Source organism: Centropristis striata, chromosome 24 (genome assembly GCF_030273125.1).
Source record: "Centropristis striata isolate RG_2023a ecotype Rhode Island chromosome 24, C.striata_1.0, whole genome shotgun sequence".
Lineage (NCBI taxonomy): Eukaryota > Metazoa > Chordata > Actinopteri > Perciformes > Serranidae > Centropristis > Centropristis striata.
Genome location: NC_081540.1, coordinates 16,121,623 through 16,138,596, shown reverse-complemented (window position 1 = coordinate 16,138,596; position 16,974 = coordinate 16,121,623). Strand labels below are relative to the sequence as shown.

The following is a 16,974-nucleotide window of genomic DNA, read 5'->3' as shown; positions in this document are numbered from 1 at the left end:
TCATTTCATAATATTATGAAACATGCGGATGGTTGCTCTGAGTCCTACTGTTTTTATTCACTTTTAACTTCAATATTGGGAATGTTTACCTTGCGCTTCAGTTACAGCAGAACATCTCTCTGGAATAGTCAATATCAGTATATTTCCTGAGAACTTCAACACTAATATTAGCTCATACCAAAGGCTTTCGTTTAAATGTACAATAAAATCCAGTTTATTTTCAAACTCGCCCTAAATTTGCTTGATGGGGTTGAGGTCTGGACTTAGAGGGGGTCAGTCCATCATTTTCAACATTCCAGCAGATTCCTTCTGTGGCAGGTAGCTCCGGCAATAGTTAGAAGAATGTTTAGGGTCATTGTCCTCTTGGAAAATAAATCCAGGCCCAATAAGACGACTGCCAGATGCTACTCCGTGCCTCACCTTTTTATAGATTTTCAAACTGATTCATTTGCTAATTATTTAACCCTCTGGAGTTTTGGGCTCTTTAGTCCATTTTTGAATTATTTTCATCCTGTCTGTATACACCAATTAAAAATGTTTAAATGCCATGTTGGTATATTTTTTTCACCTATATGACCTGATAATAATTGATTTTTTATTCTGACTTACTGGATCAACATTTTGAACCAAAAAGAAACAAACAAAAACCAACATAAATGTGATCTGGTGACTGTGTGTGATCCTGTCATCAACTCTGGTTTTTATTCTAGTGGGACTCTATTTTAATTGAGTCTTGTGTGTTTAGTGTAACAATTTTGGTAATTTTGTGTCTTTTTTAGTCATTTTGTGTCTTTTGTTGTGTCTTTTTTAGTCATTTTGTGTGTCTTCTTTAGTCAATCTGTGTATTTTGTAGTTATTTTGTGTCTTTTTTTGGTCATTTTGTGTCTTCTTTTGTCAATTTGTGCCTTTTTTTGTCTTTTGCGTCTTTTTTGTGTCTTCTTTTGTCATTTTGTGTCTTTTTTTGGTCATTTTGCTTCTCCTTTTGTCATTTTGTGTCTTTTTTTGTCATTTTGTGTCTTTTTTGTCATTTTGTGTCTTTTTTGTGTGGTTATTTTGTGTCTTTTTTACTCCAACATAAAATGTAATTTTGAATCATTTTTTTGCAAATGTGAACAAAGGTTACAAATCTAACATATAAGAGGGTTCCATCCAGTTATCATTTTATACTAAATATATTTGTTTAGTACATTTAACAATGAGAAAAAGCATAGTGTAGCAGCCAGCCGGTCCTGCAGCCATTTGGGGCGCTGTCACAGACCCACTTTGAGAATGATGCCATAAGGCTAAAAACATTTCTTGCATTAAAAGAAAACAATAATAGAAAGAGCCAGAAGAAGTGTAATTTTTTTTTTTTTTTTTAACTTTTAAAAAATTTCATTTTTTAATCCTTTTCATCCTGCCTGTATACACCACTTAAAAAATGTTTAAATGCCATGTTGGTAAAAAAAAATTTCAGCACAACCTCACCTATATGACCTGATAATAATTGATTTTTTATTCTGACTTACTGGATCAACATTTTGAACCAAAAAGAAACAAAGAAAAACCAACATAAATGTGATCTTGTGATTGTGTGTGATCCTGTCATCAACGCTGGTTTTTATTCTAGTGGGACTCTATTTTATTTGTGTCTTGTGTCTTGCTCACATCTAAAGATGTCAGAAAAAACCATAACTAAAAAAAAAAAAAAAGATTATAAATTCATATTAAACAGTGACTTTAGATTGTATATGTTATAAAGGATCAAAGAAAATATGTATTCAATGATCTTGGATTTTTGCTATGAGCTGTACCATGTTCATGAGAATCACCCCTTTGAACCCTTCAGACACTAACAGCTTTCCACAATCATTATATCATAATATTCATATACTTTATTTTTGTCATCTGCAGCTGTGGTGTTTTCATTTAAATTGAAAATAAGTGAGTGAACACTGTCGTTTGCTCTGAAATGTTTTTGTGTTTATTTTCCTGCAGCGAAACAGCCTTGAGTACAAAAATGATAATCATGAGAAACACAGAAGAATAATGATGCTAAAGAGATACATAAAGCACTGTTGTGATATGAGGAGATAAATACTTTGATGTCTGCATGCATCTGTTGTCTTTCCTTCAGAGCTGAAGCTTCCAACTGTTTGGCACTTGGTGGCCCCCTGCTGGTCGAAGAAACACACTACAACCCTTCCTGGTGCTCGTTGTGTGTGTGTGTGTGTGTCTGTGTGTGTGTGTGTGTCTATGCGATGGCCACAGCGAACACACTGACCACACAGTACATGGTGCGGTTCTCCCATCTGACGGTGCAGCTACCTGCAGACACGACAACAAACAGAAAAGTGATCAGACGGACAGAAGTAATAGTGAGGCGGCAAAACGAACCTATTGTTCATTTTGTGATAAAAGCCCCAAACTTGTAAATATATGTGTGTGTATATATATATATATATATATATATATATATATATATATATATATATATATATATATATATATATATATATGGGTATATATACAAGTTTGCTGGTTTCTAGAAATATAATACATATGCATATCATTATGTCAAGATGATGGCTCTATCATTTACTTATTATTAATTCAAGAATATTTTTCAACATATTGAGAAAAAAGGTCACGTGTATTTCATTAGAATCAAGAAAAATGCACTTTTCATTAGTTAGAATACACTTATTCTAAGGTATTTGTGAGTTCATTGAGATTAGATATTTTTACTTGTTTTGGAAAGTCTTGACAAGACAAATTTTCTTGTTACATTGGCAGATAATTTTGCTATTTTTAAGCAAAATACACAGCTGACTTTTTACAATGTATATAATAACATTGTAATATAATGAGATGACCAATTACTCTGTAAAAGTGTGTGTGAGTATTTGATTTAGTTCTCAGAGTTATAGGTTCTAGATTATGTCCATTATTGAACCTGGGTCCAATAGGAAAGGAATGTTTAATCAACCGCTGCCACGGCAACCAAGGTCTAAATCTGTGATGGCCCAATATCCAGTTTTGTTCCCAATATATTTTTCAAAACATCTGCCAAATTTGTTGCTTTTATCAAAAACTGAACCACTGTTATGATATATTGAGCTATGCCGCCCCACTATAAAGAAGGTAAAATCATAAGAAACACTTTATTGATCTGTCAGAGAGGGACTGTGTGACTCACCGTCCATGGCCGTGTCCCAGTAGCAGGAGTTGGCCGTGTGCAGGCCGGCCCCGGTTTTCTGCATCACAGCACACGTCACTGCACAGAAACAACAAGCAGTTTTTACACTTTATATTATAGTTTCACTATATTACAAAAAGTTGCTCTGAGCTCTTTTATCCTCTGAACCCCAACACACTGACAGAGGGTTTTTGCTTAAAGCTTAAATTTGTGATATTTCTGTCAGAATCACTTTATTCTCCAGGTTTTTCTTAAAACGATTCCAAAAATAAAGCGTTTGCACTAACCAGATCATGTTAAAAACCTTAAATTCTGCTCCTCAGAGACACTGTGAATACATGATTTATTCTGCTGAGACCAACGGTCACGTGAGAAATATTCACTGAGAATCTGTTTACACAGATCAGAGAGGGGAGGACAGGAGAGGAGAGGCTGGAAACATGGAAATGGAACATTCCTCTACGGAAGGCTGTTTGTGCCAGGAGGGGAATCAAACAGATAGTTCTGTTTGAGTTCTGCAGTATCACAATACAAATGCATTAATCAGTACATTTACATGACACATGAAAAAAACGAATTATTGCCTTAATCTGACTATAACTGGACAACTGAAGTGCATGTAAATGTGTTAATCCGACTAATGTCGAAGTTCTCCAACTCTGATTAGGACACCCAGATAATGTGATTGGAATAGGATTTTCACTGGCGTATGACCCCGGAACAAAAAAGAAAGCCGGTCGCATTAGCCAGTCTCACATTAGTCGGTCTCACATTAGCCTATCTCACATTTGCCGGTCACATTAGCTGGTCACATTAGCCGGTCGCACATTAGTCGGTCGCATTAGCTGGTCGCATTAGCTGGTCTCGCATTAGCCTATCACACATTGGCCGGTCACATTAGCCGGTCTCACATTAGCAGGTCTTTCATTGGCCGGTCACATTAGCTGGTCACATTAGCCGGTCTCACATTAGCCCGTCTCACATTAGCCTGTCTCACATTGGCCGGTCTCTCAGTAGCCAGTCTCTCAGAAGCCAGTCTTTCAGTAGCCAGTCTCTCAGTAGCTAGTCTCTCAGTAGCCAGTCTCTCAGTAGCCAGTCTCACATTAGCCGGTCTCACATTAGCCGGTCTCACATTGGCCAGTCTCTCAGTAGCCAGTCTCACATTAGCCGGTCTCACATTAGCCGGTCTCACATTAGCAGGTCGTTCATTGGCCGGTCACATTAGCCGGTTGCACATTAGCCTGTCGCCGGTCAGTAGCGAACGGCACAAAGTGTCAAACTGAGGTCAACAGAAAGGGCGCCATATTAACCCACTGAAACGACACATATCACCACCCAGTGTTGACAAGAAGTCCTATTAGATGCCAATATCAATTTTTAAGCATAGCTCGATTCAACTGTGCATGTAAACGCACTGACTTGTGGGCACTTGGAAAACTTATGTGAAAAAAATGGAGGAATTCAACTTTTTTGCTATTTTTATGATTTCTGTCATTATAACTGTGTATTCTGCACAAAAGACATGTTTGAGTCGTTCTGCTGTTTCCATAGAGCTGCAGGAGTTATATACGTTTAAAGTAACACTCCACCATTTTTTCATATTAAAACATGTTATTCGGTCAAGTAAGACGAGTTGATACAGACCTCTTGCGTCTCAATGCGTGCACTCAATCGCCCTGGCACGCGGCGCCACTTGGCTAGCACTTAGCTTAGCCCAGTTCATTCATTAGGATCCAAACAGATGGACAGTTAGAAGCGACCAAACTCCTCCACGTTTTCCCTATTTAAATACAGCTACACGAGAGGGAAGTGAGAGGGAGAGGGAGAGGGAGGGGGAGAAGATTTTTTCAGGAGTGATGATATTACTGCGCCGAGTCGAAGTGCTCCCAAGTGCTATTCCGCCATACATTATAGTTATCCTTTTTATCCGCTTAGAAAAGCGCCACGTTTTATTTTGTGTCGCCATACTTGGTCGTTTAACTACTCGTGTAGCTGTATTTAAATAGGTAAAACGTGGAGGAGTTTGGTCGCTTCTAACTGTCCATCTGTTTGGATCCTAATGAATGAACTGGGCTAAGCTAAGTGCTAGCCAAGTGGCGCCGCGCGCCAGGGCGATTGAGTGCACGCATTGAGACGCAAGAGGTCTGTATCAACTCGTCTTACTTGACCGAATAACATGTTTTAATATGAAAAAACGGTGGAGTGTTCCTTTAATATATAGTTCATATAAATGTGATATACTGTTGGGGTCCAGAGGGTTAACACACTTTGTAAACTCACCGATGAACTTGTATGGTTTCCCCTGTTTGACCAGCTGAGTGAGGCAGCGCTCCACGATGCTGGCCGTCCACTTGTTCACCTGACTCTGACTGTAGTCGTCTCCACCCACCACGCTCTCGATGCACTGAGAAACACACACACACACACACACACACACACACACACACACACACACACACACACTCAATGTGTGAAGTCATGTGGGAGTCAGCCGCTGCTCTTGAGACAAAGAGCACACACTATACTGCAAACTGAATAAACCTGAGGACAAACAACAACACAACATCTTCTCTCATCTCCTCTCTCAATTTAGCAAATATGAATTTTTTTACAGGGTGGTATTAGTACTTCTATTTAGTAAAATAATGCAGGATTTTTACTTGTTGTTGCAAATTTTCAGTGTTGATTAATCAATTAGTTAATCAACGCTCATGTTTCTTAGTTATTTACATTTACTTTGGCTACATTTAGTGTGTAAACAGGATCAAAAGTTTCATGGTGTGGATTTTAAAGTTTCCTGGATTTTAAAGAAATTGGTTAGAGCTGCAACAATTATTGGATTAATCGAACAATAATTGATAATTAAATTAATCCTCAACTATTTTGATAATCTAATAATTGGTTTGAGCATTTTTTTTAAAGACAATAAGTCCAAATTCTCTGATTTCAGCTTCTTCAATGTGAATATTTCTGGTTTCTTTGTTCTGATTTGAGGACGTCATCTTGTGGTTTGGGAAACACTGATTGATATTTTCAACATTTTATTGACCAAACAACTAATCGATTAATCATTTGAATAATCGATAGGCATATTTCTGGTCTCCATATTTCAATGGAGATCTTGAGTCATTTGAACAACCTTTAGGACATTTAAACAGAAGTTTATGTGACTTTACCTCTTTGACAAGGCTGTCAGCTTCCTCAGAGTTAAAGGAGCCCTGCAACATGACAAACAGACACATGACATGAATAATTTCTATACATTCTAACTGAAAAATAAAAAAAAGGATACAGTACAATCACCAGTGGCCACATATAGGTACATTTACTCAAGTACATAAATACAAGTCTGAGGTAAAGATACTTGAGTCTTTTTTTTTAACTTGTTACTCTGAAAGCTGTTTAAAAAGGGTGGTATTAGTACTTTTAATATGCAAATAATGGAAGACTTAGAAGTTTTATTAAAGAAAATATGGATAATTGTTTAGTCACTTTAAGTTCAGTATTACAGTTTTTCTCAGTCGCTTTGTTGCATTTCTCACATCACTATTAACATTTTCACAACAGTTAATGCATTTCTCCAAACAACTAGTACAAATTGCAAAACCTAGTTGATAACCTGCAAGTTACATATTACTGTATTTAGTGAGGTAACTGAGTACAACACACTGTATATGAATGTTTCACATTTTTATTGCATATGCTCTTTGCAATTCTAATTTGTTTACAGCATTGTGTAAAAGGAAAAAAACACCCTTATTTACAAGAAACACAAAGTCCCTTTGGGTAGAGCTGTGACAGTCCAGTGTCACAGTGTTGTAGAAATGGTCCACACCAAGGTGTTTATAGTTAAAGAAAACTAATGAAATAACGAAAACTAGAATTGAAAAAACATTTTTGTTAACTGAAATAAAAATAAAAACAAGTTTTAAAAAAAAACGATAACTAACTGAAACTGTATTGTGTGGTTAGAAAACTAAAATTATAGTGAAAATGTCCTTCGTTTCTGTCTTTGTCAACTTTTTTCACACGTAAACCTTTTTGGTTGGATCAGACAAAGGAAACAAAGTCAACATTTATTGTGACCTTATTGAATCTGGCACCCAACAAATACCCCATTACAAAAAACTAAAACCAACACTAAAACTAAACTAAAACTAAAGCATTTTCCAAAAGACAAAAACTAATTTAAACTAGAAATCTCACTCTAAAAACGCATTAAACTAACTGAATTTGAAAACAAAAATTGACAACGAAATGAAAACTAAAACTAATGAAAAATCCAAAACTATTATAACCTTGCTCCACACTGTGTCCTGCTTGGTTCATATATGTTGTAAAGTGGGTTTATGGATTCAGCTCTGAGTGATTGTAGAGAAGTGGCTCATCATTGGCTAATACAAATGCGTGACACAGCCCTTCTCATCAGTGAAAGCTGAGGTTCACCTGAGAAAAATTATTCAATTCAGGAGACATTTTCTGTAAAAAAATTAAGAAGACTAAGTTTTTATATTCTATATCTTCGCACTAAATTAATTTCATCATTCAGTATTGCAGGTTTTTCTCAAATAACTTGTTTTTGATCATCATACATCCTAATTTTATGTTTTCATTTCTTACTTTTTGAATAAAACCCTTTTTTTAATCACTATGCTTCTAATGCACAAGGTTATTTTGACCCATGTTGTGCATTAGAAAATGTTTATATGTTGAGACATTTTCAGTAAAAACTAAAGATTAAAAACATGTATAAAACTTGCTTGACAGATTTTGACAACTAGTTCAACATTTTTGTATGTAATGACTCAAGCAATTAAATGAGGACTATTCGTTTGATAAGGAATGACTATCCAGCATTCACAAATATAGTTAACCCTCTGGAGTCCACGAAAGCGCCGGAGAGCAGTACTGTCAGCTTCCCTCAAAAGTTTTGGCTTTTCCAAAAATTTCCATGTCCAATTTAGTGTGTCAACTCTTTTTCAGCAAAGGTTTAAACCACCTCGACCAAGTGAAACATGATTTTACAGAAGTTTTTGCAGAGATTCTTTACGAAATTTGTAGTGTGCATTCAGCATTTCAATGCATTTTTTAATGCAATCTTTTGTGTATAATGCTTTTTGTGTTTTTTGTAATTTTTTTGTGTGATTTCTGTGTGTTTTTGTAATTTTATTATGTTTTTTATGTTTTTTTGTGTGTTTTTATTTTTTATTTTTGTGTGTGTGTTTTTGTATTCAAAATGTTTATCCAGTAAGTCAAAATGAAAAAAATAATAATCAGGTCATATAGGTGAGGTTGTACTGAAAACAATGATACCAACATAGCAGGGTGAACACTTTTTAAGTGGTTTTGACAGGCAGAATGATAAGGAGTCAAAAACCAACAGAATAGCCCCAAACTCCAAAGGGTTAATTTTGACTGACACGACAAACGATAATGTTATAAAACAGCAGAGAGTTGTATGAAAGCAATTGATAACTGTCCAAAAACATTTGTAATTTGTTGTAAGGAATGAGAAACTGCTACTATGATGAGCAATAATGACTAATGTTGTGGAGGTTGAACCAACTGTTGTTATTAATGTTAATATTAATGTGAGAAATGGACCAAAGTGACTGAGAAAAACTAACAGTCAGTTTATGTTACAGGATCGATAGAAGAATAGAATATCGATCACAATGTCACTTTTAACACGTTGATGAAAACCACGAACAAGTCTCTAATATATTCTGAATATAATATAATATAATATTTTGCCATTAGAATCAGGTATTGAAGGATTACAATTATTGTAAGGAGGGGCTAGCTCCGGCTGCTAGCCAGCTTCAGCCAGCCACTTCCTGCCCTAATATGTGACAGAAGAAGTAGATGAGGAGACAAACCTCGCTGCCGTTGTGATATTCCTCCATACCGGTCATCTGCCGCGGCACTACGGAGCTTTTAGTCCGGTACAATGTTAAGAAAATAAGAATTTTCTGGGAGAAAAATGGGAGCTGCTCCGGACTGTCAACACCGACTCAAATACAGAGCCACGAAGAAGAAGAGGCAGAGAGCAGAGAGCTACTGCCATGTCTATGGCTACTGCTGCCTCCTGCTGGTTAAACACGCAGCTACAGAGCCACGAAGAAGAAGAGGCAGAGAGCTGCTGTTGTCCCCTGCCGGTTAAACACGCAGCTGCAGCTTTAAATACTGTCAGTTCACTCCTTTATTCCGTTAATAACGTTCATTTATTTTGTGCGCTTTCTTGCAAAAGCACACTGATAGTCTAGTCGTAATTTCTTGAACCCAGAAATGTTGAGTACCCTAAAGTTTTATTGCAGAAATGTCATCTATAGGCCTAATGGATGGAATTTAACTTGGTTGCTAAAAGTTGCACTTTGGGCAATTTGCATAATTAGCATAATAAGACAATAAAGTAGAGACACCACAGGTGAATAGGGTAAAAGATAATAATAATGGATATCACCATGAAACTTTCTCAGTTGATTACTTATGTTAAGAGGAGAAAAAAATGTATTGCATGTTTTTTGTATTTTAATGTTTACATATGCAAATGAGGCCATAACTCATCAAATATGCGCTCATTTGCATACAGACAAAATCAGATCGTTTCGTAAAGTCATGCTCAAAATATTTTTCCAAGAGTAAACATGTATACTTGGGGGTCTGAGTTGAGTCTGAGTTGGTGAAAACCTTTGTGGAACCTGGTCAGGAGGCAGTGTTGACGTATGGACGGACGGATTAAGAAATGAAGTGCCCCATGCAAAATAACTATATACAGCATGCACACACACACAATAACTATATACAAGAACTATATACTATATGCAAAATAACTATATACAGCATGCGCACACACACAAACCCACAAGAACTATATGCAAGAATTATATACAACATGCAAAATAACTATATATAGCATGCACATACACACACAAGAACTCTATACAAGAACTATATACAATATGCAAAATAACTATATCCAGCATGCACATACACACAAACCCACAAGAACTGTATACAAGAATTATATACTACATGCAAAATAACTATATATATATATATATATATATATATAATAACTATATATATATATATAACGTTGATTTATTCAGTTTATTCTGTTAATAACGTTGATTTATTCAGTTTGTTCTGTTAATAACACTGATTTATTCAGTAATTCTATTAAAACTTCCACAAACAGTAGATAATGTCACCTTAACCCTGTAAGGCACGACATGGGTCTAAAGTGACCCGACAAAGTTTTTATATTCATTGTATTACATGTATGTAATGTTCTGTGTGTAAGGTTCTGATAGATTGGTACATCCTCTTTTCTCAGGCCTGATTATTAAATTGAGTATTTAATTTAAATGTGAAAAGTGTCAAACCTTGAAGAGCAAAACATTTGTCACAGTTGAGTTGAGACCAGCTGCTGTGAAGCAAAAATAACGACTCGTGTTCCGGTTTAATATCAAAATGTTTTACTGATTATCACAAAAATCCAAATGATAGAAAAAGTTTAAGTGAGATTATCATGTCAGAATATAAAAGAGATGCAGATCACATTAAAAAAAAGTGCAAATGTGCTCAAGGACCATTTCCCAATAAATAAGATTATTTACATCCTCACACACACACACACACACACACACACACACACACACACACACACACACACACACACGCGCGCTCAGTTAGGAAATATGTGCCACACAAACTTTAAGGTTAATAAAAGCTGACATGGGAGGAGGCTCAGTTTTGAACAGATCATCGTTCATTTAAATGAAATAAAATCTAATATCTAATATCGTCACTCCACACTGTAAAAAAAAAAAGTTATTTTCCAGAAATATACTGTTTTTATTAAGTGGTTTTCCTGGGGTTTTTTTCTGAATTTAGTGCAAATGCCATGAAAAGGTATATTACTTCTATAAAAGAAAGGCAACTTTCTGTTTTCTTTCAGTAAAAGAAATCGTTAATTAATGGTAAAAAAAAAAAAAAAAAAAAAGTCTGGCAGAAAAAGTTGCCAAATCCTTACTGTGAAATAACAGTAAACAAGTGGAAGGTATTTTATAATTTCTTTAAAAATACGGATAATATACAGGAAATATCTGAATTTAAAAACAAAAAGTTTAACTTTTATATGACGGCAAACTGTTGTTGTTGTTGTTGTTGGTGTTGTTGTTGTTGTTGTTGTTGTTTTACAGTGAAATTTCCTTTTTACAGGAACATTCACAAATATTATTCAACTGCTACATTGTCTTGGCTGTCAAATAATTAATTAAGGAAACTTTCTGTTTTTTTACAGGAAAACTTTAAATTTAATGTAATAAAAAGAAAGTGTAAAAATTGTATTAAAAAAACGTAAAAAGTAGTTATTCTACAAATAAATATATTTATTTAAATCCAGATATTTACCTGATACATATTTTAAAGAAAATTTTATGTAAAATAACTTAGTTGTTGACTTTTGCTGCCAGACTTTTTTTTTTTTTTTTTTTTTTTACAGTGCAGCTGCAGCTTTCTTATTTTATTTTATAATTTCTTTTAAAATACGGATAACATACAGGAAATATCTGGATTTGAATTTTTATTTTACTTTTACATGACGGCAAACCGTTATTGTTGTTGTTTTACAGTGAAATTTCCTTTTTACAGGAACATTCACAAGCATTATTAAACTGCTTCATTGTCTTGACTGTCAGATAATTAATGAAGGCAACTTTCTGTTTTCTTACTTTAAATTTAATGTAAAAGACAATGTAAAAAGAAATCGTAAAAAAAACTGTAAAAAGTGTGGCAACAAAATTTGCCAAACACTTATCATCATATTAAATAAAATAAAAAACATTAGTTGAATATAATTGTATATATATTTATTTACAAACAGACATTTACTGTATATTATATGTATTTTTAAGTAAATGATCTGTAAAATAACTTACGGATGTTAACTTTTGCTGCCAGACTTTTTACGATTTTTCTTTTTTTTTTTACAGTGCAGCTGCAGCTTTCTTTGTATCTAAAACAGTTTGAGGAATACTGCATGAAAAAGGTTTTTCACAGCAGGCACAGCAGAGGTGGGAAGAGTTTGCATCGAAACATCTAGAGAAACTTCTCTAGAGATGAAGTTATTAATTGATTAGCAGATTAACTAATAGATGGAAAACTACTAGAGTTTCCAGGAGAAATGAACATAACGGCATTTACACACTGCAAAAAAGGTGTGTCTAAAAACAAGATAAAACACTAAATCTGAGGGAAAAGATCTTGCTGCATGGACAGATCATTTCACTTGACAAGACTTCTTAAATTAAGATTGTTAAATCTAGAAATAAGCATGTTGTACGCTTAAAATAAGGAATTAACTCTTAAAACAAGATAAATTATCTAACACTTCTAAATCTAAATTTTTTTTTTTTTTTTTCGAATATTCATCAGGTCACTCTGCTTGGGCCAGTTCATCACTGCTTGCAGCTTTAATTTATCTTGTTTTGAGAGTTAATTTCTTATTTTAAGCATTCAACATGCTTATTTCTAGATTTAATAATCCTAATTTAAGAAATCTTGTCAAGTGAAAATATCTGTCCATGCAGCAAGATCATTTCCCTTAGATTTAGTATTTTTATTTGTTTTTTAGACACAACTTTTTGCAGTGTGACATTTTGGGGGCTGTTTTTAAAAAAGTAATTTGTGCATGAAGTTGGTGTTTTAACTGCAAAATAAATCAAAAAAGCACACAGCGTTCACTAACCTGTGTGGAAAGCTTTGTTAGTAGCAAGGCAGGGTTAAAGGGGTTTTCCTTCCCTCCTGTAAGTCGGAGAGGCCCCTCAGGGCCCCTTTAACTCTGCTTCCCTGCTCACAAACCTGGCCACACTCTGGTGTGACTCTGCCACCTGAGAGTTCAGTCCCTGGATCACAGCACGCTGCAGGCTCCAGAGCGAGGGCCCCTGCCGCCTCCTCCTGCTCCTCTGTGCGTCCCAGCAGAGGGAGGCTCTCCCCGGGCAGCAGTGTCCCCGCTGACACCTCCCTCCACTGGGCTTTGGTCCTTGTCGCTGGATGGCTTGGACCTGGAGAAGGACAGCCGTCTGAAGAGAGACAGCTGAGAGGACAGAGGAGGGGGGGTCACAATTAGATCAATACACTGTAAATAAAAAATTTACTGTATTATTTTTACAGGGTTTTTTTATTGGGACATAATATATTTTTTCAACAGTTTTATTCAATTGCTTATTGGTCTGTAATTTAAAAGGAGGCTCAAGACTCACTTGTTTGGTCTAGCTTTTACTGATTACTATACTATTTATCTATTTTTTCACCTATTCATTTATTCACCTTTTTATTTATTTAGTTGTTCATCATATCGTTGGTATTTTCTTTCACATTGTATTTTAGTTTCTATCCTGTCCAGCTGTCTTTTAGTCTTTTAGTTTTTATCCTGTCCTGCTGTCTTTTAGTCTTTAAGTTCTTATCCTGTCCTGTTGTCTTTTAGTCTTTTAGTTTTTATCCTGTCCTGTTGTCTTTTAGTCTTTTAGTTTATCCTGTCCTGTTGTCTGTAAGTCTTTTAGTTTTTATCCTGTCCTGTTGTCTTTTAGTTTTTATCTGAACCTGTTGTCTGTTAGTCTTTTAGTTTTTATCCTGTCCTGTTGTCTTTTAGTCTTTTAGTTTTTATCTGAACCTGTTGTCTTTTAGTCTTTTAGTTTTTACCCTGTCATGTCGTATTTTAGTTGTTTTAGCTTTAATCCTGTCCTGTTGTCTTTTAGTCTTTTAGTTTTTATCCGGTCCTGTTGTCTTTTAGTCTTCTAGTTTTTATCCAGTCATGTTGTCTTTTAGTCTTTTAGTTTTTATCCTGTCCTATTGTCTTTTAGTCTTTTAGTTTTTTATCCTGTCCTGTTGTCTTTTAGTCTTTTAGTTTTTATCTGAACCTGTTGTCTTTTAGTTTTTTATCCTGTCCTGTTGTCTTTTAGTCTTTTAGTTTTTATCCGGTCCTGTTGTCTTTTAGTCTTGTAGTTTTTACCCTGTCCCATTGTATTTTAGTCTTTTAGTTTTTAGCTCCAGTGTTCCCTCATGGGGGCCTACGCATGGGGGGGGTGTATTCAGTCTGCCCGTGGGGATGTCGTCTTGGAGATTCCCTTGGCCCGGGGGACTAGGCGGCTCTGCACCATGTGTGGAGTCCGCCCCAGTCTACCCAGGTCCTGGTGGTCTCTGTGACGGCGTCCTCTATGGCTGTGGGCTCTGCCACCTCTCAGTGTGGATGCTCCCACAGGTTGCTTTTTCCTCATCCGGATCCTCGGTGCCTTGCCATGTCTCTACACTGTCAATCAATATGAGCTGTGTGTGAGTCGGAGTGTGTGTTTGTGTGCGTACGTGTCTATGTGCGTGTGTGTGCATGTATGTGTGTGTACATGCAGATGTGTATGTGGGGATGGAAGGGGTGGGTTTTGTCATTTTTATTGTCTGTTGTTTTTATTCTATTTTTTTGAAAAGCACTTTACATTTCTATCTAGTGTTTGATATTATCTCAAGTCTCAGTGACGTAACACAATCACCAACCAATAGATGAGCGGGGGAAAGGTCCCCGGTTCCAGACCGGCCAGTAAAACTACTTCCACAAGAAAGGCATTTTGTTGCTTCTTCACCTCCATTTTATAAGTTTTTACTAAGAGCATGATGGGAAAAAGATTGCATGATGGGAAAAAACTGCTAAAAGAATCTAGTTGTAGTCTGTAAATAGTGACCCTGCAAGATTGACAGTCTGTCTAAAATCTCAGTGTGAGACTAAAAACTCTAAACGGGAGTCTTTTCCAAATCTTTTCAAAGTCTTCTGATCTATAGGTAGCATAAGTTAATTAATGTATTAATTAATTAAGGCAACTTTCGGTTTTCTTACAGAAAAGCTGTATTTTCAAAGAAATAAGCTATATAACAACTTACGCTTGTTTACTGTTATTTGACGGATAGTGTTTGGAAAGTTTTGCTGCCAGTAAATTGTTTTTTCTTCTTGTTGAGACAGAAAAAATTTGATTTTATTTGCATTTTAATCTCATTTAATTACCTGTTTTAAAAGCCCCCAAAATGTTGTTAATACCCCATTTTTTTTTAGAAACTGGGAGCAAAATGGGTCCTGTAATATTTTTCATATAACACTGATTTGTTTCCCCAGTATAGCTCTCGTACCTTTTTGCTGCTGCCTGATTGGCTGTTGGAGCTGCTGTCTGCCGTCCCATTGGCCAGTTTGGTGACATCATCATCTGTGCGGTGATCACCTGCAGAGTCAGGCTGCTCGCTGGTTTCTGCTGCTGTTCAAGCCACACCAAAAAAAAAAGTCAAAGTCGGGCAGCAAAAGTTTTCAAATATTTACTGTTATTTTAAATTTAAAAAACATTTTGTTTGCAGACATATCTTTTTTTTAATACAGATATTTACTTTATATATATATTAAAAAGTTCAACTGAGCTGTTGAATGTACAGGTTTGACCTGTTCTCGTTTTGTTTTCTTTTATTTTTCTCTCATTGAATATTTCTTTTCTTTTCACTTTTCTTTTATCTTATTTTTTAGTGTTTTTGTTGACTTTTACATGTTCAAAATAAAAAAATCTCTTCTCTTCTCTTCTCTCTAAGTTATTTTGCAGGTAATTTTTCAGATACTTTTTTAATTTTAATTTTTTACATTAAATTTAAAGTTGTTGTAATTTTACATCCAGAAATATGATGTGTACTTTTTGTATTTTTTTTTTATTTTTGTATTTTTTTACAAATAATTCACTGTAATTTAACATTCAATATCATTAAGCATTTGAGTAATACTTACATCTTTAAAATCCCCTGATATTTATTTACAGATTTCAACTTCCATTTTATGGTTAATATTTGTAATAAAAGTTGTTTACCTTTTTTATGGCATTTGCACTTAATGTAGGGAAGAAAAAAAAAAACAAGAAAAATCCTGTAAAATAATACAGTTATTAGCTGAAAAATACCATTTTTTTCATCTTTGTGCCCTCCATCAGCTTCTTCTTTCGGCTCGTCTTCAGGAGTCTAGAGAAGATCCGATGTTTCATGTTTGTATCAGCAGGAGAAATAAATGTGTGGATGAATGTGAGACATTTAAACTTACAGTCTCCTCTGGCTGCTTCTCTGTCGACTCGTCCAAACTTGAGGACGCTCCCTCCATCTCATTATCCTCCTCCATCTCCTCCCCCTCCTCTTCCTCCTCCTCACCTTTTCTCCAGGTGTGAGCAAAAACTTTCTGTAAATCCTGACAAAAGAATCAGAATCAGTAGAATAAGACCTCCAGATACATTAAAAGAGTTGAAATAAGTTTGACAGCTTTAAATATGAAGGGCTGAGGGAACACTGGAGCTAAAAACTTAAAGACAACAGGACAGGATTAAAAGCTAAAAGACTAAAAGACAACGTGACAGGATAAGAACTAAAAGACTAAAAGACAACAGGACAGGATAAAAATAAAAAGACTAAAAGACAACAGGACAGGATAAGAACTAAAAGACTAAAAGACAACAGGACAGGATACAAACTAAAAGACTAAAAGACAACAGGACAGGATGAAAACTAAAAGACTAAAAGACAACAGGACAGGATACAAACTAAAAGACTAAAAGACAACAGGACAGGATACAAACTAAAAGACAACAGGACAGAATGAAAACTAAAAGACTAAAAGACAACAGGACAGGATGAAAACTAAAAGACTAAAAGACAACAGGACAGGATGAAAACTAAAAGACTAAAAGACAACAGGACAGGATGAAAACTAAAAGACTAAAAGACCACAG

At 35.3% G+C, this 16,974-nt stretch overlaps 1 protein-coding gene across 1 annotated transcript; it reads right to left on the bottom strand.

Annotated features, from left to right (window-relative positions):
• Positions 1-1,461: 1,461 nt before the first annotated feature.
• On the bottom strand, positions 1,462-9,219 carry LOC131962735 (dynein light chain Tctex-type 1-like). The gene is made up of 5 exons (XM_059327785.1): positions 9,058-9,219; positions 6,355-6,396; positions 5,459-5,582; positions 3,179-3,256; positions 1,462-2,307 (listed from the first exon to the last, which is right to left on the bottom strand). Exons 1-5 carry the CDS (start codon positions 9,091-9,093, stop codon positions 2,234-2,236), a joined length of 354 nt encoding a protein of 117 aa, XP_059183768.1. The 5' UTR covers positions 9,094-9,219; the 3' UTR covers positions 1,462-2,233.
• Between the last annotated feature and the right edge of the window lie 7,755 nt (positions 9,220-16,974).

Bases quoted from the DNA above. Each gene is read 5' to 3' on its own strand.
- LOC131962735 (XM_059327785.1), bottom strand. From the start codon at position 9,093: ATGACCGGTATGGAGGAATATCACAACGGCAGCGAG. The intron at 5,583-6,354 runs GTAAAGTCACAT...TGTGTTTCTCAG, and splicing joins CTGACAGCCTTGTCAAAGAG to TGCATCGAGAGCGTGGTGGG. The intron at 2,308-3,178 runs GTGAGTCACACA...TCGTGTCTGCAG, and splicing joins CTGGGACACGGCCATGGACG to GTAGCTGCACCGTCAGATGG.